This window comes from Agrilus planipennis, unplaced genomic scaffold (assembly GCF_000699045.2).
Source record: "Agrilus planipennis isolate EAB-ADULT unplaced genomic scaffold, Apla_2.0 scaffold24, whole genome shotgun sequence".
In the NCBI taxonomy this organism is placed as follows: Eukaryota; Metazoa; Arthropoda; class Insecta; order Coleoptera; family Buprestidae; genus Agrilus; species Agrilus planipennis.
This window is the reverse complement of record NW_020439076.1, coordinates 1,417,232-1,439,433: the sequence shown is the minus strand read 5'-3', so window position 1 is coordinate 1,439,433 and position 22,202 is coordinate 1,417,232. Positions and strand designations below refer to the sequence as shown.

The 22,202-nt window shown below is 33.4% G+C and overlaps 1 protein-coding gene across 1 annotated transcript in view; it reads left to right on the top strand.

Annotated features, from left to right (window-relative positions):
* Positions 1-657: 657 nt before the first annotated feature.
* The window catches only part of LOC108741471, a 100,129-nt gene continuing 78,584 nt past the window's right edge, over positions 658-22,202 (top strand). Inside the window, exons 1-10 of the mRNA XM_025977290.1 lie at positions 658-758; positions 5,566-5,698; positions 17,025-17,334; positions 19,463-19,643; positions 19,926-20,229; positions 20,284-20,375; positions 20,430-20,657; positions 20,731-21,111; positions 21,174-21,559; positions 21,822-22,170. Of these exons, the coding sequence (XP_025833075.1) occupies positions 743-758; positions 5,566-5,698; positions 17,025-17,334; positions 19,463-19,643; positions 19,926-20,229; positions 20,284-20,375; positions 20,430-20,657; positions 20,731-21,111; positions 21,174-21,559; positions 21,822-22,170 (2,380 nt within the window). The 5' untranslated portion in view covers positions 658-742. The remainder of the gene's footprint in view (positions 759-5,565; positions 5,699-17,024; positions 17,335-19,462; positions 19,644-19,925; positions 20,230-20,283; positions 20,376-20,429; positions 20,658-20,730; positions 21,112-21,173; positions 21,560-21,821; positions 22,171-22,202) is intronic.

The window sequence follows — 22,202 nt, the reverse complement described above, 5'->3', positions numbered from 1 at the left end:
AAACTTTATTTTCTTTTATATCCTTTTTTGGATATATTTGAATAATTTTTACAATATATTATAAATGAAGCTCAGAAAATATTATTGACATAAATTATTATTATTTTAATAATGATTGATATGGAGAAAGGCAGTTCTGCACTCTGATCTACCTAAATTAATTCTGATTCATTGCACTAAAGGCAACACATTGAAAATTCCTCCAGGACGAAGTCCATCAGAAAAATTTTAAGGAAATTTCAGTTAGTTATCTTTCTTGTTTAATGTCGAATTTCGAGTAGTAAAGTACTGCTTCACTTTTATGTGAAACAATTTATTAATATATTATTTTATATTCAGTCTTGGGGGCTCTTTTGATTTAGGTCCCTTTAATTTAAGAGGGGTGGTTGCTTCCCCTGAAAATATTCTTTTCCTACTTTCTGTATTCCTCAAACTAGTGATCAATATTAAAAAAAAAGTTAGAAGATTTAATCATCTTTAAAATTTAAACGTTGGGGATAATTATGAAAATTTTAAATTTTCATTAATTTTTCATAATGTGTTGGTTGCCTAGTTTACAGTGTGTTAAAATTTACCGTACCGGTTTTATAAGAGCGGCTAATTTAAGTTATCTGTCAACGTCGCGACGCCCGATGACGTCAGTCCGATTTTAGCACAAGCTGCTGGCGTCGGTTCTAAAGCTAGTTTGCGGTGTCGTGTGATGAAGTGTTCGATGGGAACTTGAAAAACTTCGTTGTCGAACATGAGAATTGTATCAGGTCAGTAAATATGACATGATTTTTTGGCTTTCCAAGAAAAAAAGAATTTGTATGGATGAAAGAGTTTATGTAAAGTTTTTAAAATTAAAAAGCAACCCCTTTACGCATTTGCTTACTTCCTAGATACACAAAATATTAAAATACATTTATCGTATGGTGTGGGATAGCTGTGTTCAAAACTTTGTGATAGTTTGCGAACATATTTGTTCGAAAAATATTACTAATTGTTTAAATGAAAGTAGTGAGACACTTTTGAGAAGTTTTTGTAAGCCAATTTTTAAACAATTAAAAACGTAACTACTCCTACAAAAAATTATTGAAGGGTTGAACGATGTTCCAATGTGTAATGCGCCTATTTATCAGCATCCAAATTTACAAACATCTTTTGTAATCGTTTTGTTTTGCGGTAGACTGTTGCCAAAACGTTTAAATTCAAAAATACTTCGGTACATAATCAGGAGGCGTTTTACAATAATTTTCGTTCACAAATTTATGAAATTTCCATTTCGATTTAAACACTTTTTTTTGCAAATAGTTAAATGGATCTCAAGAGGTCGTTTACAAATCGAACATTGCTTATTACAGTTTTATAAACAGTTACCATTCAACAACTTGCAATATTATATAAATGATTTTTTAAGTTCAAAAAGCTTTAATAATCTTTAAAAACACATGTTTGGAACGTTGCTCAGTAGCAGATGCAATGTAAAAAGATTTAAATGTAAAAAGAAATGAAACAGGAAAAATTAATCCATTCAACAAATGTAATTAAAGGAAGTCCTACAATCGTGGCTGTACCTACAGCTATCCTGAAATTGTTTTTTGTGCATTTGCTATTTATTGTTATAAAATAAAAACTACAATTGAAATCATCAGCTTGCTTTTTTATGAAAATAAAACTTACAATTTTTGCCATTTTCATTCTGACCAATCAACTGTCTCAGTGTAATGTTCCAGTTGAAAAAACTACTGTGTTAGCGAAACAATTATCGTAGTCAGAATAAAAACTGTGAAAATTACGAGTTTTGTTTTATTATTTTCATAAAGGTATGAATTTTCATTAAGTAAATATCGATTACATCGTGTATTACATAAAATATAAACTAAACCAAATAAGCTGATACATCAAGAGCGTGATATATATTCCATAATCTACAAAATAAATTGTAATTTTCTTGGACAATCTCGATCCTTAAACATCTTCTTATGATAGTTTTTAAAGTAATTAAAAATTTGATATAGAAAGTATCATTATTAAGTGATTCAAAAATAACGATTGACTTGTATTGACAGTACCTAAATCAAGGTAGTATTGATGAATCCTATTATTTATTGCGTCTTTATCAAAAAACTGCGATGTTGAATGAAACTCTGAGGAATCTCAATGTTAATCCTTATTTATTAGTTTTGACCTAATTTTGGTGAGATATCTAACCCGTTAGTTAGCAATTGAACTTGGCAGAAATGGACAAATGCATTTATAGAGGTTTTTACTTCGACTTGTAGCAAAGAAACGCATTAATGAGTATATTATTTAATTATTAATTGTCCCAAAATTGGAAACAAAAGTACGGTACTGTAAAATTCCTGAAGAAACAATATATTAATTAATTCAGGTGAAACGTTTAGTATTTATACCTAGCGCTATTAAGAAACGGTTAAAGAGTCTAGGCGTGTGGTGTGCCGATTTATTTCCGAAGGCATGCGATCTAATTTAATCTAATCGTAGGCTTAGTGTTGATTTGTTTGGGTTTATTTGGCTTCTTCGTGGAGAACACAGGGAATAGTACGTAAATTTTTCAGAAGTGAACGAACATTATAAAACATTGCAGCAAAATACTCATGAAAATCCATTTTCGTGTTTTATGTAAATTTTCGTGTGATTGAAATCGTTTCCAAAATGTTCATTTGCTGCATTATCAACATGATAATGATATATTAGCTTCTAATGTCCTATTTTAGTATTTACTGAGGAAGTGCTTAAGAATCTGTAGATAAGGAAAATGCTTATCGAATATGTGCGAAATTCCCTCATTCGACATGAGGAGCTAGTAGCATACAAGAAGTAAAAACAAGAGTTAAGAAGGGGCAAAGGGAGACCTAAATTTGATTCTTGTTCGTAAATAATTTTTGGGAAAGGCGAAGGTTGACTCGAGATAAGAATAAGTAGAGGTGCTAAGTGCCTAACTACTTAGTCTTTTAGAAGAAGAAGTCTTTATGATTATCATCGTTATCGTAAGGTAGTCAGTCCTAAAACTGGTTGGACACATACCTCCACTATTTTCTACCTTGGGCTAACTTTTACATTTCCCTGAAACTATATAGAACATCCCACATTCGTAACTATTTATGAACAGTAATCTAATCTAGGTCTATATATTCACCTCTTAGCTCTGTTTCTCCTTCTAATATATCTCTAATTAACCCTTTATACCCTCTGTTTCTGATTCTTTCTAATACCTCTTCGTTTCTAACAACTTCTATCCACGGTATCCTCATCATTCCCAAGTAACAGACATTTTGAAAGCTTTATATCTCTAACTGCTCCTTCTATCTTCAGTTATCTCACTTCCTAGATACCGAAAATCAACCACATCTAATTTTTAATTTTCTATCTCTATATTCATTCTTTCCCTACTTTTCCTTCTCTTGCACAACAGTATTTTTGTTTTACTTTTATTTATTTTCCTACAATACCGCTTCTATTTTATTTAGGTATATCTTTGACTCCTCCTTACTAAATGCCAATATTGTTATATCGTCTATAAATCTAAGCATATTAATCTTTAACCCTTGTATATCTATCCTTAAAATTGACATACATTTTGTTTTTTTCAAATAGTATTCATTTTGTTTATCGAAGAACGCTCTGTATTTGAATCACTGACGACTTTTAGCCTCACAAAGAAAAGGCGATGGAATGATTCAACTATGACAATTGTTCTTAAGTCCTTTCTAAGTTGATTAAAAAAGAAAAAAAAAAAGAAATTACACAATTGGAATAATTTTCTTAAGTCTAACACTTTAATTAAATTACTTTTAAATTGTATATAGAACTTATGTGGATACCTTACAAAGTGTTCCATTCTACGTCATACATACCATGCTCGAAATAAAAAGTAGCTTTACACAAGTGGCACATGTAAATTGTATCTTCAAAATATTGTTTTTCGTATTTAGAGCGAATTAAAGATTTTTTAGTTTCACAAATAACGTTTTAAATTTATTGCATACACTAATTTAAATGTTCATTTTTCTTCTACTGTAAGATATACTTATCTTCAATTTGGTTGAGATTGCCTTATAGTTTCGTTAAGTTAAAAGCCCCATTTATCTTTGCTTTGGTGCATAATTAATGTAAAATGTACATTTTCAATAACTGTATTAATGTTAAAGAGGAAACAAACTTTAAATAAAATTATTTCAACGCATGTCAGAATTTAAAATAAATTTTTAGCTAACGTGTAATCTGGCGAGTAGTCAAGTTAGTATATTTTATGTTTAAAAATTTTCCTCGTTTATGTCAATTGCATTTGTATTTTTTGTTGTTAATTTATAATTCGAAAATAAGCTTGTAAAAATTTATAGTTTTTTCTGTATGTATTTATCAGTTTCAGAAATTATTTAAAAAAACTATTAAATGTTCTTTAAATTCAATAGACTAATTTTTCTAAAATACATATATCTGTTCAGGGAAATCCCTACTGTTGCAAATTTAATGAAGTAAAAATATTGCAGTTCATTTTGATTGATCTCTAGGGTTCTGCGTTTTTTTAAAAATAACAGAACCTTTAAAAGGTTATTGTCGCACTTATCTTAATTTGAAACCATTACATAAAAACTTAAAAAACCTATATTGATTATTATTATATTTTCTAAATGGGAAATATTCATACGAAAGGTTTTGGTAACAGTAAATTCAAATATATTTTCTTTAATATTGTAGTACCTATTTGAGGAAATTTCTAACAACTATCTCAACAGTCCAGTTCAAATGCCACTCTGGAATTCTAAGCACAAATTCGCTGCTGACTTCATACAGTTAACTTTTCATTAGCAATGCGCGCGCATTTTCCGTTGCATGCTAAAATTTTACTTCTAACTCCTTGAAGGCAATATTAATTAAAAAAAGTTCCACGTTTGCTCCAATTCACGCTCCAACATTGCAGCCCGAATTAAAATTGTAGTACTTATTGCGGTACAATGAACTATTTAGTAAAATACCTACGGAACCTTCGGCATTTTTAGATAATATTATATTGAAATGTTTTGTAGGTGTTAGAGAACTTTCAGCGCCATATTTATTACATTTTAATGCGTTTTTTTTTGTGAATATGAAAGCAACATAAAATTCTTTCAGTGCTAAAACTACTGACTGAAAATTGTGTCAATGCGTGGGCATTTTGTATACACGCATGTGTGCCAGACCTGTCTAATGTTTTAAATTTTAAATCTGGTTTTCATTTTAATGCCCGCCGAACGCTGTTTGAAATAGTGTACATACATGCACGTTCAAAAGAATCTATCGCATATTTACAACTAATAATATTTAACGAACATTATAATTAATAGGTATATCAATCAGTTTATAAACATATTTATTTATTTTTTTAAAGTTAATTTCTGTTGCTATAACAAAAAAAAAGTAACAAATTTGATCAAATTATCTTAAAATAAATGAAGATGGCTTTCACTACAGAACGTGTTAAATTTATATACCAAATGATGAATATATTAAAAGTTAATAAGATGTGATTTAATAAAAAAACGCTTGTTGCCCAAATTATTATTTTTTTTCTCCTTGCAGGAGTTTCCACTCCAGACAAATTGCCTCCGAGATTTCGAGACAATGAACCACAATGTGTTTTTGCTAGAATAAATGATACGACATCTTTATCTGCCGAAATAGTTGAACTAACACCCGAAACTATTATTACTTGGTAAGTATACCTAGTGAGTAAGGAAGACAAAAGAATAGGAGGCGATCTTAGATGTTCGATACCAAGGAAAAGAGCCGCATATTTATTCGCCGTTAAAAGTTTTTTGTCAATAGATTCTATCCAATTGTTTTATTACTTCTGTTATAAATTTGTATTGTTTGATTTTTATTAAATGTAAATTGAATTTTGAGAGTTACACAGTCGGGAATAACCTACATATAGAAGCTGTTGATTTTCGATATTTAGGGAGTCAGATGGGTCATGTTGGAAAATATAAGACAATGACGCAAGATGCGGTCACTTTTAACAGAAAGAAACCATTTTCTTTGCTTGCGGTTACTTACCGTGGAAATTCGAATAAAGATTATTTAAAGTGCGTGTTTGGACTTCGACTTTGTATGGGTGTGAAACATGGTGTTATAGAACGATGTTAAAGGAAGTATCACAAAAAGTAGAATATCGGAGGGCTAGTTAGATACATATTAAAAGCGGAAACAGAAGTTCCGAGGACTAGATTAGATTACTGTTCGCAAACATATTTACGTTTTTGAGATGGGTGGAGTCGAATGTCCAATTGATTATGATCAGAGTCGGCACCCAAAAGCTTGAATCAAATCGTATTGGATGTATACTTAAACACACGAAAGTTACTATTTCTTCTCCTGATGTTGATTCTGAACTACTACTTTTTTATTATGTGTTTGATCTTTGGAAAATGTTTTTAACCCCGATTTTCTTTTACTGATTAACGATGAAAGAATTAAAAAACCCGATATCAGATTATGTGATAGATATAATAAACGAGCGACTTGAAAATCAAAGAACTCCTTGGTTTCAAATCATTTTCACATAAAATGATATCGAATTGATCAAAACAACGCTCTTTGTTATTTGAATTTGATAATCTTAACTCATAGTATAAATATGAATGTGAGTTTGTTTGTCAGCTTTTCACGCCTTAACTACTCAACTCTACTCTACTACTCATCATGAAATTTTGTAGACACATTGTCAGGGATATGGAAAAGGACATAGGGTACCTTTAATCCAGAAAAAATACTTTTTTCGAGGCATAGAAAAATTAGTTTTATGTAGCCGATTTTACGCCTTAATTACTCGATTGATCATCATGAAATTTTGTAGACACATTGTCAGGGATACAAAATAGGACTTAGGGTACTCAATCGATCACGATTAAATTTTGTAGACATATTGTCGGAAATACAAAAAAGGACATAGGGTGCCTTTTATCCAGAAAAAAATATTTTTCTCGAAGAATTAGTTTTATGTGGTCGATTTCACGCCTCAACTACTCAATCAATCATCATGAAATTTTGTAGACACATTGTCGGTGATACAAAGAAAGGACATAGGGTACTTTTCATCCAGAAAAAAATACTTTTCTCGAGGGATAGAAGAATTAGTTTCATGTGGTCGATTTCACGCCTTAATTACTCGATTGATCATCATAAAATTTTGTAGACACATTGTCAGGGATACAGAAAAAAGAACAGAGGGTACCTTTTATCCAGGAAAAAAATCTTTTCTCGAGGGATAGAAGAATTAGTTTTATGTGGTCGATTTCACGCCTCAGCTACTCAGTCGATCATCACGAAATTTTGTAGTCACGTTGTTAGGTATACAGAAGAGGACATAGAGTACCTTTTATCCAGACGAAATATTGTTCCTGAGGGACAGAAAATTTAGATTTATGCGGTCGTCAATGATTTTTGACACGTATTTAGGACATCAACGCGAGCGAAACCGCGGGTAAATTATAAGTAGTAATTCAATAAATGCATGTGAACGCCAAAGAATAGACTCCAAAATTTAAGGCGAAGTCATCTCATATTTACGCAAACTTCGAAGAAATTTAAAATCAGTAGACCTACTAAAAGCCATTAATATAAAAATCACTTGAAAAAGAAAAGAATCAACCCTAAAGTTTACAAATTGACACTTACTACGCGGAAGGCTAAGTCACGGCGGTGAAACCTAACTTTTGGCATTGGTTTGTTTATATTCAAGTGGTTATAATAATTATTAGTTACACATTTAATAAGATGGCGTTGTTTCTCATTAGTTTAATATCATTTAATGTGAAGTATAATTAGAAACTAAGGGGTTATTTGATTTTGAAATCGCTCATTTATTCTATCTCTGTTTGCCTATTATGCCTTTGTGTATGGAAGTTGATTTCGGCTTTCACGGTTGTCGTTTGGAGAAAACGGTTTTGCGGATTATAAGTGTGTTTTATTAATTAAATTTCCATGTTGCTGAACAGCGCTGGTCTCTCCTCTTTCCTGGAGATACTGCATCGATAACGTGAAGTTCCTGTAAATAGAAGACGAAATATCCAATTTCTTTATGCTATTGCAATTTCAAATAGTGAGTTACTTGAAGGGGTAAACTCTGGTCTCTCTTCGAATAACTCAGGAAAATCAGTCGTAAAAAAGTATGTTAATGTACAGCCTGGTATTTATAGTCCATATCGACCAAGCAGCAGAAAGCAACAATAACAATGATCTATAAATAAAAAGGATTCTATTTATGTGACACTTATTTTTAGAATATAGAATGAAATCATATTTTAAAGAAGAAAGCTTCAAAAATTCATACACTATTATCTAATGGTTTGCGTGTAATTCATGCAGTGCATTGGGTCCTTCTTTTTGGTCAAAAAGATACAGGTGTTCTCAACAACAAAGTCAGTTGGAGACTATAGCTCGAATTCACTACATTACATTTAATTTTAATAATTTTAAAATTCGCATATTTATATGTACTGCACATTTTTTAAATAAAAGTAGGTTAGCAGTGGCGTAACAATAGGGTGGCAGAATGGGCAAAATGCGACGGGCCCCCTGTCTGAGAGGGCCTCTTGCCTGAGAGGTCGTCAGAACAGGAGGCATGTAACATTTATTACAAATCCTTTAAAAATATTAATTTCGTATTTAATCACTTTAATTTAGAAAAGAAAAAGTAGGGAAAGAGCGAATTTAGAAATAGGAGACAAAAAATTAGAAGAAATAGTTGATTTTAGGTATCTAGAAAGTCAGATAAATCAGGACGGAAGGAGTAGTAGGGATATACAACAGAGGATCGCGCAGGGTCGTGTCGCCTTCAATAAAAAGAAGTCACTTCTATGCTCGCGAAAATTAGATAATTTAGAAATTCGAAAAATATTGTTAAAGGTGTATGTTTGGAGCGCGGTGCGGTACGTTCGAAATGTGGTGTTACAAGCGAATTATGAGGATACCGTAGGTAGAGAAGATTAGAAATGAAGAAATATTAGAAAGAATATGAGAACAGAGGACTCCATGGAAGTCAAAAAGAAATACGCGAGATAGGTTGGTAGGAAACCTTCTCAGGCATGAAGGTCTAGTCAGGGTCATATTAGAGGCAGAAACAGGAGTTAAAGGAGTAGAGGTAGACCTAGATTACATTACTGTTAAGGATGTGGGTTGTTATAGTTTTAGGGAAATGCGAAGATCAGTTCAGGATAGGAAGGTGTGGAGGTGCGTGTCCATCCAGGCTTAGGACTAACGACCTTATGATGATGGTTAACTCAAGAACATGCACAAATTATGCAAATACATTATCAAGATTTAAACACATTCATAAGAAAAAGATATCTCTTAGTTTTAAAACGTATTCATTGCGCTGAATTCATTTTCGCCGACACATGTTTGGTGGCGCGGGCTAGTAATCCTAGGGAAATCCCCGCTATTTTATTTTGAAAGACGTTCATGCGCTACGTTAGCGTCAAATGAATACTAACTTTTTACCAAATTAATTGTGATTTCAAGAAAACTTGGTAAATATATAAGTACATATTTACTTTGTGATTTATGAAGATGACTCGAGAAGCGTTTTTATATTAACTGAGGGTCTCATTCGGTGAATTTGTCATAGGCCTCAGGTCTAGTTACGCCGCTGTAGGTCAGGAAGGAAACCTGTCTCTAGTTGTCTATTAATAGTACTTTTTGTTTTCATTGGACATATCTATTGGCTGTGCCGGCTAAGTTGGAGAAAATCACAAGATTAATTCAATATGAACCGAATAATAAGTTGTATGATGACGTTTGCGGCGGAGTTCAAAAATAATTTAAGGACGAGCTGCGCCGTAACGTTTGAACGAACGAAAAGCGTTTTTCTCCCACAGTAGAGTCGTTCGGTTGGCCCACGATATCGCGTCACAATTTCCCGAGAAAAACGCCGTTTACAATTTTCCGCAATTTTCGGGCAAGTTCATTAATAACTACCCCACAAAAACTTTTCGTTTTCATTAACAGAAACCCTCTTCTACTTATCGTTAGACTTGTGCGCGTGCAGTTCTTTTTTTGTTCTCGCTTTACGTCAAGTTCTAGGCCCTAGGTCAAGGAATTTTGAAAGGTCTTTTTATTTGTAACAACATCATTTGTTTGCAGATTTTGTTTTATTAATTAATTAATTAACTACGATCTATTATTTAAATGTTTTGCTTGAAATTGTCCTTTTCTTTATTGCAATTATTGTGTGCCAACAATCCTTTTTGTTTTGGTTTTGTCCTATGAGGCGCCGTCTACTGGTTGATTTATTATTTTACTTTTCAAATATCAAGGTTCATTTATAAATCATCGTTATCATTAAATAACAAACTGTTATGTTTGTGTAGCAACTTCAAAAAACTGAAAAAAGAGACATTGTTTATAACCTCAAGGAATTGGCAGATTTTAGGATCAGTTTAATAATCATTTTACAATAACTATCTATTATTTAAATCTATCTTTCAGATGTCTTATATTTTGTAATTGCTTGGGGACATATCAAACTAATTGATCATATCAGTAAACCTCTCACTTGATTTTTGGCTACATTACAATATCGGAAAAATTTGGCAGAAATAAACAATAGAAAAAAATCAATCTCTCCTTTCAAAAACTGAAGAAACAAACATGTTTGGATTTTATTTTTGAGCTATTTAATAATGCCTATTTTAAAATGCTTTACTAATTCTTTTGGCTATTTTTGATACAAACTAAAAATAATATTAATTTCTTCTTCTTCAAAATCCGCAAACATTTGGCACGCATTCTTTAACATTTTATGAGATTTGTAAACCCATACTTTGCTCATCGTTCTAATAGTGCGAAATTTAGGCTATGTTTATTTCGTTTAGGCCGAAGTGTGTCGTAAATTTCGCATTTTAGATTTAATTATATCTGAATTTCGATTCGAAAACTGTGTAATTGTTTTAACGTTGGACTGTTCATTAGCGAACAGCAGATAATGTGCAAGGCAAGTTTCGAGAATGAGAACAAAAGTGCTATAGACAATTTTTGAAATCAGTGTACTTAAATTATATCACAGTGAAGACCAATGGGTCAGAAAGTGAGTAATTGTTGTAAGTGCAAAAATGATGAAGAACACAGAAGAAAACTTGCATTGAGGATTTTCGACACACGCCACGGGTAAGAGTCTCTTTTTTTAAACGAAAAGGGGCCATTTTCTTTAGTTTTCCCTAAAAATAAAGTTGTCGATTCTGAAAATAAAGACAGGATGTTCTGTCGATTAGAAGCAGAAATGAAAGTTGAGCGAAAAACAAAAGTTACGATTTCCAGACTATCAAAAGTCAGTCAAAGTATACGTGTTTGCGATTTGTATTAGGTAGTAATTAGATTCTTGTTCGGAAATTGTATTCGGGAAGGGAGAAGCTTGGCTCGAGATAGGAATAAGTAGAGGTGATACATACTGAAACAGTCCTTAGGTTGAAGATCTTGTGATCGTCATCATCATCATCATCATCATCATAAACTTGTTAGTCCTAAAACTGGTTGGACAAAACTTTTAAAAACTTTTTTAAAACTTTTGGGTGTTTCATTCGGGCAGTACCTCCGGACTATGCCGGAAGGTAGGGCGGAAGGCCCTCTTCAGCCTGCTTTCAGGAATCGTGGGAATAGGTGGGTGGTGGTTCGGGTGAGAAAGATGAGACGGACGAAATGAAGACAGAAGAGAGTGAAAGATTATCTGTGGAATATTACTGCCTCAGCATTTGCTTAAGTGATCCAAGGAAACCACAGAAAGCTTGGACCAAGGCAGACGGACCCGGAATCGAACCGGCGTCCTCCCGAATGCTAAGCAATGGTCTAGACCTCTAGGTCATGCCGCTCGGTTTACTAGTTGAACACACACCTTTACATTTACCTAACCTGAGCTAATCTTCTTCTAAAACTAGAACATCACACATTCTTAACTATTTGTAATCTAATCTAGGTCTATCTCTCCTTATCTTAGCTCTATTTCCGCTTTTAGTATGTCTTTAACTACCCTTTATGCCTGAGAAGTGTCATACCAAGGTATTGTATCTCACTTATTTCTTACTGACTTCCATGGCTCCGTCTGTTCTCCTACTCTTTTTAATACTTCCTCATTTCAAACCTTTCCTGTCCATGGTATCCTCATCATTCGTCTGCAACACTACATATCGAAAGCTTCTAATCTTTTCTTTTCCACCTATTTTAATTTCTAAATTAATTGTTTGCGAGCATAGAAGTGACTTCTTTTTGTTAAATGCCATTCGACCCTTCGTTATATCCTCTGCTTTATAGTAAAAGTAACTTTTTAAAATTTACTAAATTTTCGAAATCATGATAAGAAGATGTTGAATTAGGAGTAACAGCGAACTTAACCATTTTGAAGGGCAAATAGTATGATTTCGATGTAGCTAATTGTATATCGGTTACTTAGGTACTACAAAATCTAAATTTTAATTTTAACATTTCAATTTTCACAAACAAACACATTTTCTGTTAAAATTTCCTTGATTACTTGTCAAATGTTCAAAATGATATTTTTAAATAAATATACACGAAGGTGAAGTTCACTGATCATTAGTTCTTTTCTAATTTATTTTGTTTCTTTAAGTTTAAGATCTGGGTTCTCCGAAACAACAGAAATTTCACTTTGGCAATTTCACAACATTCTGACGAATTCTCCTAATGCCATAGTAGCTTTGCAGATTTAGAATTTTCGCGTTGTTCGTTGGGCCAAATAAAAATAGGTTTCGAAGCGTTGAAATGTTAAATAATTTCTATTTATAATTTATGCTTGCAGCATTTATTAGCATAAATAAACGGCTAATGCATGAATTAACGCATAAATAGATATTATAGTGGATGCAATTATCGATTGGAAAACCGTTACATCCCACTAAAAACAATAAATCATCACTTTATCTTTAAATTAGGTAGAGTTGTTTATTCCATCGTTATTAGCAGGAAGAAATCCATATTTTTTAGTATCTGAAGTTACGTTTTGGTAATAAAATAATGATAAGTTGTAAGCATTCTCTAAAATTATGTGACAAATATACGAAAAGTTGGTGAACACCTTCTTTTTGCAAATTTTGTCAGAGTTGAACTTGGTTAAAAACTTATAAAGCCAGAAATTAGCAGAGTTAGCAATTAGATTTACTTTAAAGGGGCTGTTGGGAGTTTTTGCAAAACTCAAATTCTAAGGAACTAAAAAGACGATTCAAAATTATGAACTGGTTCTACTGGCGTGAAACAAATAATGAAATATATAAAATTATCACCTATCTCGTATTTTTAATTATTATTTTCTTCATTTGGGATATCTAATGATGAACAAATCAAAACCAAGATCAAAACTGTCCTAATCTTGGAATTGGTCTTGTTCATATACTTCTAATCTTGGTCTGGGCTTTGCGTGTTAAGTCTTGATCTTGCTCATTTAATTTGATTCGTTTTTTTAAATAATTCTTCTAAGTACAAAATTTTCTATTTACCGTCTCAATAGTTGTCTTAAATGCTGAAATTTTTTGTCATACATGCGAGCTTATCGTGACTTTTATATATATTAAAATATAGTACAAGATATTTGAAGGAAGTAAGAAATATAAAAAAAATAGTTTGTAAAGTTTCTTTTTTTTATATTTAAATCTATAGTAGTTAAGCAAACTTAAAATTTCAAAAATTAAAAACGTTTTGTTTCAAGAAATGATTATATTAAAGTTGCTTCAAACAGTTTAACTCATAAATCCATCGGAAATAATGATTTTTCGTTTAGTCTTACGTATTTGACCTTGGTCTTGCATGTTCACTTTAGTTTTAGTCTTACTTTTGTTGCTTCCTGACGTTTCACCAGTACGAGTGGCGAGCTTCTTCAGAGATGGAAGGACCTTTGAAGAAGTTACCAATTTGTTTTATGAAACGTTGTCTATTTATTAACGCAAATGTATAATGAAGTTTTTCAAATATTATACATTGATTGACAGATTGACACTTGTTGTTTCCTATACAATTATTTTCTTTTAGTTTTCCGGTTTGAAAATAGACGTATGAGAAAATATTTCAGTTCCCTACCTATACGTTCGGCAATGTGTTTTCTTGGCTTGATCCACTAAACCACTTGGACGGTTCGTTCACAATTTATTTGTTCCAGACCTTGACTCACACTTTTACCTGGTCCAACGCCCACACTCTCTTACCTTCTTAACCGTTCTGTGTTTGTAAATAACCGAAGCAGCTGTTGTATTATCCAATGTTCCAAGACCACATTCTCTGATTTATTTTTAGCCAAGTGCTTCGAATAAGATGGGATATTGAGCAGAGCATAGCAGGATATTAGAGAGATATTTATGAGGGAAAAACAACACTTGTTTTCTTATTTACTTCCTGGTTGGTAGGCACGCTATGTTGACGCTACTGGGAAAATGTTGGAGTTATCAAATACGAAACTACTTTACATTAGGGAGTCAGATAAGTTAGGACGGAAACAACGTTAGAGATATAAAGTAAAAGATACAGTTTCCGGTCGCTATTAACAAAAAAAAAATACTCTTGTGTTCGTAATTGGTTATTATCTAATTTGGAAATTCAAAAAATATTGTTACATGAGTATGTTTGGAGCACAACTCTGTATGAATATTAGAAGTGTTTGAGAGATGGTCTCAGATACGAAAAAATATCGTGGATAAAAATAGTTAAAAATAAAGAGAAATTAGAAATAGTAGGAAATCAGAAGTTAATAAGAAACAGACGAGATGGGTTGGTTCAAGACAAAGTAAAACATAAATGTTCGGCACCTCCACCATAAATTTATTGATACATTACATAGTTAAGGGAATAGTTCAATTTACAAGCGCATAGCTATTATAGGGCTAGGTGGTGCGGTGCACTAAAGTCCGAAGCGCTCAAGGTGCCGCCGCTCGGCAAAAATAATGGTTGAACAGATTAATTTTTTGGATACTTTATGTCATCTCTATTTATTATACATTCTACATAATAAAATTAGATATTAGAAGGTGGGGAGATAGTTTTTTATGACTTCAAAATTAAAAAAAAAATTTTTTTAAGTGAGAATTTTTCAAAATTCAATCCACAGTTCTAAACTGTAGGTACGGGAAGAGATGGGTGAGGAGATCAGAGGCGGAAGAGGGAGGGATGTTAAAAGTTATACAAGCTTTTAATCTCCTTATCTCACGATTGTCACTGCTTAAAATTCTTTTATTAACATTGAAAGAAGAAATAGCTATACATATACCATATGCCCTATGGTGTATGCTGTAATAAAAAAGAATGTGTCTCCTCCGCCTCAAATATAATCATTGAACCCTCAGAAGTAACCAGAAATTGAGGAAAAAAGTTTTGGAGTGATTTTGGTCTGGAACCCCAATTCTACGTATTGGATGAAATTCTGATATTGTATTAGAAAATTTATAAAACTAAAGCTTTCTGTGAATAAAATACTCTAAAAAAAATTTTTTTTGAGTTAGAATTTTTCAAAATTCAATCCACAGTTCTAAACTGTAGGTACGGGAAGAGATGGGTGAGAAGATCAGAGGCAGAAGGGGGAGGGATTTTAAAGGTTATACAAGCTTTTAATCTCCTTATCTCACGATTGTCACTGCATAAAATTCATTTATTAACATTAAAAAAAGAAATAGCTATACATATACCATATGCCCTATGATGTATGCTGTAATAAAAAAGAATGTGTCTCCTCCGCCTCAAATATAATCATTGAACCCTCAGAAGTAACCAGAAATTGATGAAAAAATTTTTGGAATGATTTTGGTCTGGAGCCCCAATTCTAGGTATTGGATGAAATTCTGATATTGTACTAGGAAATTTATAAAACTGAAGCTTTCTGTGAATAAAATACTTTAAAATATCAGCACGCCTTCGGCGGACAAAGGCATTAAATAAACTCCAATCATAAATCTACCTAACCAAACAATGACGTCAGCAATGCAGGTGATTATGGAGAATTGGGGCAATTTTGAAAAAAAAATTTTTTTTTTATTTATGAAGTTTAGTCTCGATGTGCTAATTGTTGGAGAGTAAGGTAAATAAAACTAAATAACAACTGCAAATAACAGCAACAACGATAACACTTATATTTTACAAAACTTAACAAGGAGCAGAGTAGGTAGAGAACAGATAGAGATGATAACTCAAGCGAAGGTTGGTAAGAACTACTTTCTCAAAATCATTTTTCCAAAAAGGAAATGTTAGAAAAACTAGGAAGGAGGAGCTGATCGTTGATAGATGAAAGTAGGGTACCAATAGAGTTGAACGATATAAGAGTAGGGTAGTAGTAGTGGTACCGAGGGTTGAAAGTACCGAAATAATGAAATGCTAGGAATTAGAATATAGTCCCAAATCACCGAAGAAACCCATCATAAAATTGCCATTAAGAAAAGATAAATGCTATAGACGTCATGCGGTTAGTATGCGAAGTTGAAATGTTAATAGGGATTATAGGAAAGTACAAGCAATAAAGTTATTTAGATATAGAAATAGAATACAAAAGAATTAAGACCCAAAAGAATTCGAATACAATAAATGAAATAGATATTTACAAGTTGGAGAATAACAATAACATTTTCATTGGAAGTATATACAAAAGATTCAGATATTAAGCCATTGTCGAAAGTATGATTAAAATCCCGTTTTATTCGTATGTTGCGATAACCGCCACAGAAGTCATAAAAACCTGTGTCCCCCACCTTCTAATGTCTAATTCTATTATGTAGAATGACCGGAAATCAATGAAAAAATTTTTGGATTGATTTTGGCCTGGAGCCCCAAGTCTGGACAATTACCCACTAGCCTATTAAAATCTGGAAAACTCAATGATTTTCCAAGAATAATAAGTGTAATTTTTCTTATATTATTTTGTCTAAACACATCCAACCCACATATTAGTATGAAATACATAATTTTGGGTCATAGTTTCGACCTTCACGTGGAAATGAAGATGTTTACTAAACTAAAGTTGTACGTGTCATAAAACAGTTTCAGTATTAACTTTTTTTCAGGTGTAAGGATGGGGCGACCATCTCCAGCGATCAGGGTCTTCATCAAGTGGTCCACAGTGGCAACACTGTCCAGTTAGTTTTGAACCGTGTCCGAAAAGATGACGCTGGTATTTACACTGTGGAAGCACGATCTCCTTATGGACACGCGACAAGAGATATAGAATTGCGTGTCAGAGACGCTGATGGGGGAGAAAGTGGAGCTGGGGATGATGGACCGCCCGCCTTCTTACGCCGACTGAACGATCTCGCTGCCAAAGTTGGAACGAGAACGAGATTTCTGGTCGAAATTCGAAGTTCCTCGGAACTGTCGGTAAACACTAACACTTTTTCGTTAGTTTTTCACGAAAGAAATAAATGACAAATTATTATAACTATAAAATTCAACAGATATTTTAGAAGACATTCAATTATAAACTTAATCCAAATTGATCTGGATTCTTACGACTTTTGTGGCCTTTTTTCCGAGAAAGATGTAATAATAACTGTACCTATCTATCCACAAATAAAATTAGAAGTGGTAATGAGTCTATTCAAGACCAAGACCAAGACTGTCCCAGGTCATTCTTGTAGATCTCTTTCCCTTTTTTCAAGAAGTTTCTTTTTTTTATATTTGGTGTTAAAATCTAGTAGTCTTGGTCTTGTTTGTTCAGTATAGGTCTTGGTCTTAGTTTTGCTACTGTAAAGACCGTCTTCATATTGGCATTGGTCTTTTCATTTTCGCAAAACCAAGATCAAGACTGTAAGACCAAGACCAACTTTACTCATCAATAATTTGAAATTGTCACACAATAAAAATTATTTTATAAAGCTAATGCTGTCTTGATCTCACATATTTGGTCTTGGTTTGAATCTTGGTCTTGCTCGTGTAAAGACAGTCGTGGTGTTGGCATTGGTCTTTTCATTTTCGTAAGACCAAGATCCAGACTGTAAAACCAAGACCAACTTAACTCATCACTAATTTGAAATTGTCACACAATAAAAAATATTTTATGAAGCTAATGCTGTCTTGATCTCACATATTTGGTCTTGGTTTGAATCTTGGTCTTGCTCGTGTAAGGACAGTCGTGGTGTTGGCATTGGTCTTTTCATTTTCGTAAGACCAAGATCAAGACTGTAAAACCAAGACCACTAATTTGAAATTGCCACACAATAAAAATTATTTTAAGAAGCTCATGCTCTCTTGATCTCACATACTGGGTCTTGGTTTTGGTCTTGGTCTTATTCGTTTGGTCTTGGTCTTGGTCTTGTGAAATGCAATTTGCTTATTACTAACTAAAAGATATATGGAGATAAACCTTTTTATTTACCTGTTCTCTATTTTTCCATTTGCTCTTTTACACATTTTTATTTGTTATAAATTAAATTATACAAAAAGCTCATGAATTACTTCAATAGTGTATCCTGTTGTTCGTCACTTAAAATGACATGTATTTTGTTCTGTCACATAGTCGTTTTTCAAAGAATCATTGACAATGTCATTATGTTTCTAAATGTATTCTTATGGATGTACTCATTTAAATATTCGAAATAGGTGCCAAAATGACTAACGAACAAGACACAGTAGACTCGATTCGACTAAGTAAGCGACCGTTTCAATTTATATTTCGCAAATAAATCAGACTGACGTAATTCGACCACCTCAAACACGTACATTAGCGAATGTGACCGTTTTAATTGGAGAATAATAGAAGCACAGCCTGGCTGATCCCTTTCGATGTCTGCAGCGGGTTTATTTTGAGCATAAAAAATTACGGAGGACAAAATAATCCGAATACAACTGTTGTGTCGCGTTTAAATACTGGAGACGTGCAATAAATGTCTGTGGAGTTTTCTGTACACTGCAGACTTCCTTGTTCATTTCTGAATAGAGGCCATCTAACACGTGTTGGCGAAGGATTACATCAATTTTGTCAATTAGGAATAAAAATAAACAACCAAACAAATTTTCAAACAGACAGAATGCTTATAGAAGCAAACTACAGATGTAAATGTTTTGCAAAACAACTCGATGAATGTCTGATCCACAACACATAAGTTTTAGTCCTGCTAAAAACTTAAAATTAAGATTTCATTTAGTTTGAAAATAATATTACGAAACTGCAGGTAAAGGGTCAGAAATAAAACCATGTCTATAGAATGTAAAAATTTTTTTCATTAAAATGGTCCCTGATCAACTGTAGGTACAAGACTGACTGAGCCACATCAAACTAGAGATAGATATACAGAAAGTAGACAGGACTTATGTTTAGGAATATCAAGTCCTGACTTAGGATAACATCTTAGGTGTTGCAATAAGTGCTAGATTTTTTATTTAATCTTTGTGGAATCATGAGTTATCTCGGTGTTTTCACTTCTAGCCAACGTTTTGTTTACCAATTTAATTTAATTAGTAGGGTTTATGAACGTTCAGGAATTTCGATATCGTTTGTTGTTTTTAGATCGACTGGTTTCACAACGACCTCCTTCTAGTTGAAGGAGATAGATTGCAATTCGTAAACGAAGGAGGATTCCACTGCGTAGACGTGGCTCCGGTGACAGCCCAAGATGCTGGCGAATGGAACTGCATCGCGTCCAATATGTTTGGGCAATCATCGAGCTCATGTCACCTTAACGTCCTCAGTAAGAATAAAAAAAAAAGAAATAACTTCCATGTAATAAATTTGAGGAAATTTATTGTTTTGTTTGCAATTATTAAAGTAATACAATATTCTGAAAAGAATGAAATAGAAACATATCTACACATACAATTTAGACATCTTTTTAGAAGTGAGTTAGTTTAATATGAAATATTATTCTGAAAATTCATTTCTGATTAATATTTCATAGAAACATATCTACTAAGAAGTTATCAATCAAGAATCTTCTGAATTTTGCTACGAATTTCATATTATTTGTTTGTAGTACCAAAAGCCTATAAAGCACCCGTATTCCTGGAAGAATTACGAGCAATATTAACCGAACATGGCATTGTATCTCTGGAGTGTAAAGTTATTGGAGTCCCCACACCATTACTTCGTTGGTTTAAAGACGGAAAGGAAATTAAAGCAGGAGACGTCTTCGCACTGACAGCTAACCCAGATGACCCGACATCTCTGGGAACGTACACATGTGAAGCGGTTAACTGTATGGGAAAAGCATATTCCTGTTCAAAAGTGCATGTAGTTGGAAGAGGAAGCAGGGAAGGTTCACTCAAACCAGCTGAAAGGTAAAATATTGAAAATTTTTCCTTTTAGGATGATTAATTTTCTCTTGTTACTAGTCAAACTTCCAGTGGAATTCCTCCAATATTTACTCGAAATCTACAAGGAGATTCAGTTCATATAGGGGACTCGTTTATTTTATCCTGTCAACGTAAGTACCACAATATTTTCTGTTGATCCCAAAATAAAAACCTTTGTACTATAGTTAAGGCCCCACCTTGGCCTAAGAACGTGTCCTGGTACAATTCTGAAGGTCGCATTGATGACGAAGATGAATTTACTAGAACTAAATACCACTTGATGTCCGATGGACTTGGGGGATACGCGATCGAAGTTAAGTCATCCGAAGCCTGCGATCAAGGCGAATGGAAGTGTGTAGCAACAAGTGAAGATGGTGCTGTTTCCATTTCCACATGTGAAGTTAAAATGAACAGTAAGACTTATCCCTATATTAATACCAATTAATAAATGTAACATTTCTAATGAATCACTCCTTTTCGATGCAGTTCCAAAACATTTTCGAAAACCGCGATTTATGGATAGTTTGAAAGCTGTTTTAACAGAAGAGGGATTGGTGTCTTTTGAGTGTAAAGTCGTTGGTTCTCCTACGCCCCAATTGCGATGGTTTAAGGATGGCCAAGAGCTTAAACCCGGTGACGTTTACCAACTTACAGGAACGAACTCATTGGGAGCTTATTGCTGCATAGCAAGAAATTGTATGGGCGAAGCAAGAAGCACAGCTGAGCTAACTGTCGAAGATATTGAAAATCAACTAAATGAAGACGAAAGATTACAACTGCTTACAAGAAGTCAAGCCCCAAAATTTTTGCGAGGACTTAAAAGCTGCGAAGCCAAAATTAACGATGGTTTTAGGTTCACAATAGAAGGTAGCCAATATTGTATGTTCTTGATATTAGTAGTAGCTACTAATATTATTTTGTCTTTCAAGTGAGCAGAGAACCATTGGCCTCGTTGTCTTGGTATAGAGACGACCAACTTGTGGATAGTGAACCAGATCGTTACATTGTAACGCGAGAATCGTCGGGAGTTTGCCATTTGGACGTACTGCGATTGGAGTTCATGGATCAGGCAGAATGGAAATGCGTTGCAGTAAACGATTTCGGCCATTCCGTAACGTCTTGCTTCTTGAAATTGTTAATACCGAAACACTTCAGAAAACCAAAGTTTTTGGAATGCCTCCGAGCAGTATTGTCAGAAGAAGGAGCCGTGAATCTAGAATGTAAAGTTATTGGTGTACCACAACCAGTTTTGAAATGGTATAAAGATGGGAAGGAACTTAAACCTGGAGATATTCATAGAATTACATCAGGAGAAGTAAATAAATCATTTCTATTATGTATACTCGCTGGCCCAATGAATATACGTTTTTGGGATTAATCAAAGACAAGTCCTGAAAACATGCTACGTGTTGATTGGACTGTCGCACTCGTGACATTTTTCACATTCAATGCATATTTAACATTTTAAAATCGATTAATGCACGTCCCTACTACTCCTGACTTATCTGACTTCTTAGATACCTACAATCACCCACCTCTTCTAATTTTTCGTCTCCTATCTTTAATATTTGTTACAGGATGGAACATGCTGCCTTGGTACATACACATGCGAAGCAAGAAACTGTATGGGCACCGTGGCCAGTTCGGCTTCTTTACTTGGATTCGAAGACCAGACTGCTTTAAAAGATCAAAGACCGGAATTGGTTCGAGAACCATCACTTTCGACGATTCATGAAGAAAGAACTTCACAACTTTATGACACGCCCCAAGGCGACATGTCGCTGACAATTGACGACAGAGAAGTCTCCTTCTCGTTCGATGGAAAAGAAGTCTCAGTTTCATTATACGAAACTCCTGATCTCACACAAGAGGAAGCACTGCAGATTGTGGAAATGTATGCAGAGCAACTTTCTGAACACGTAACAGGTAAGTCAGGAAGGAGTTGTCATCTTGTTAAT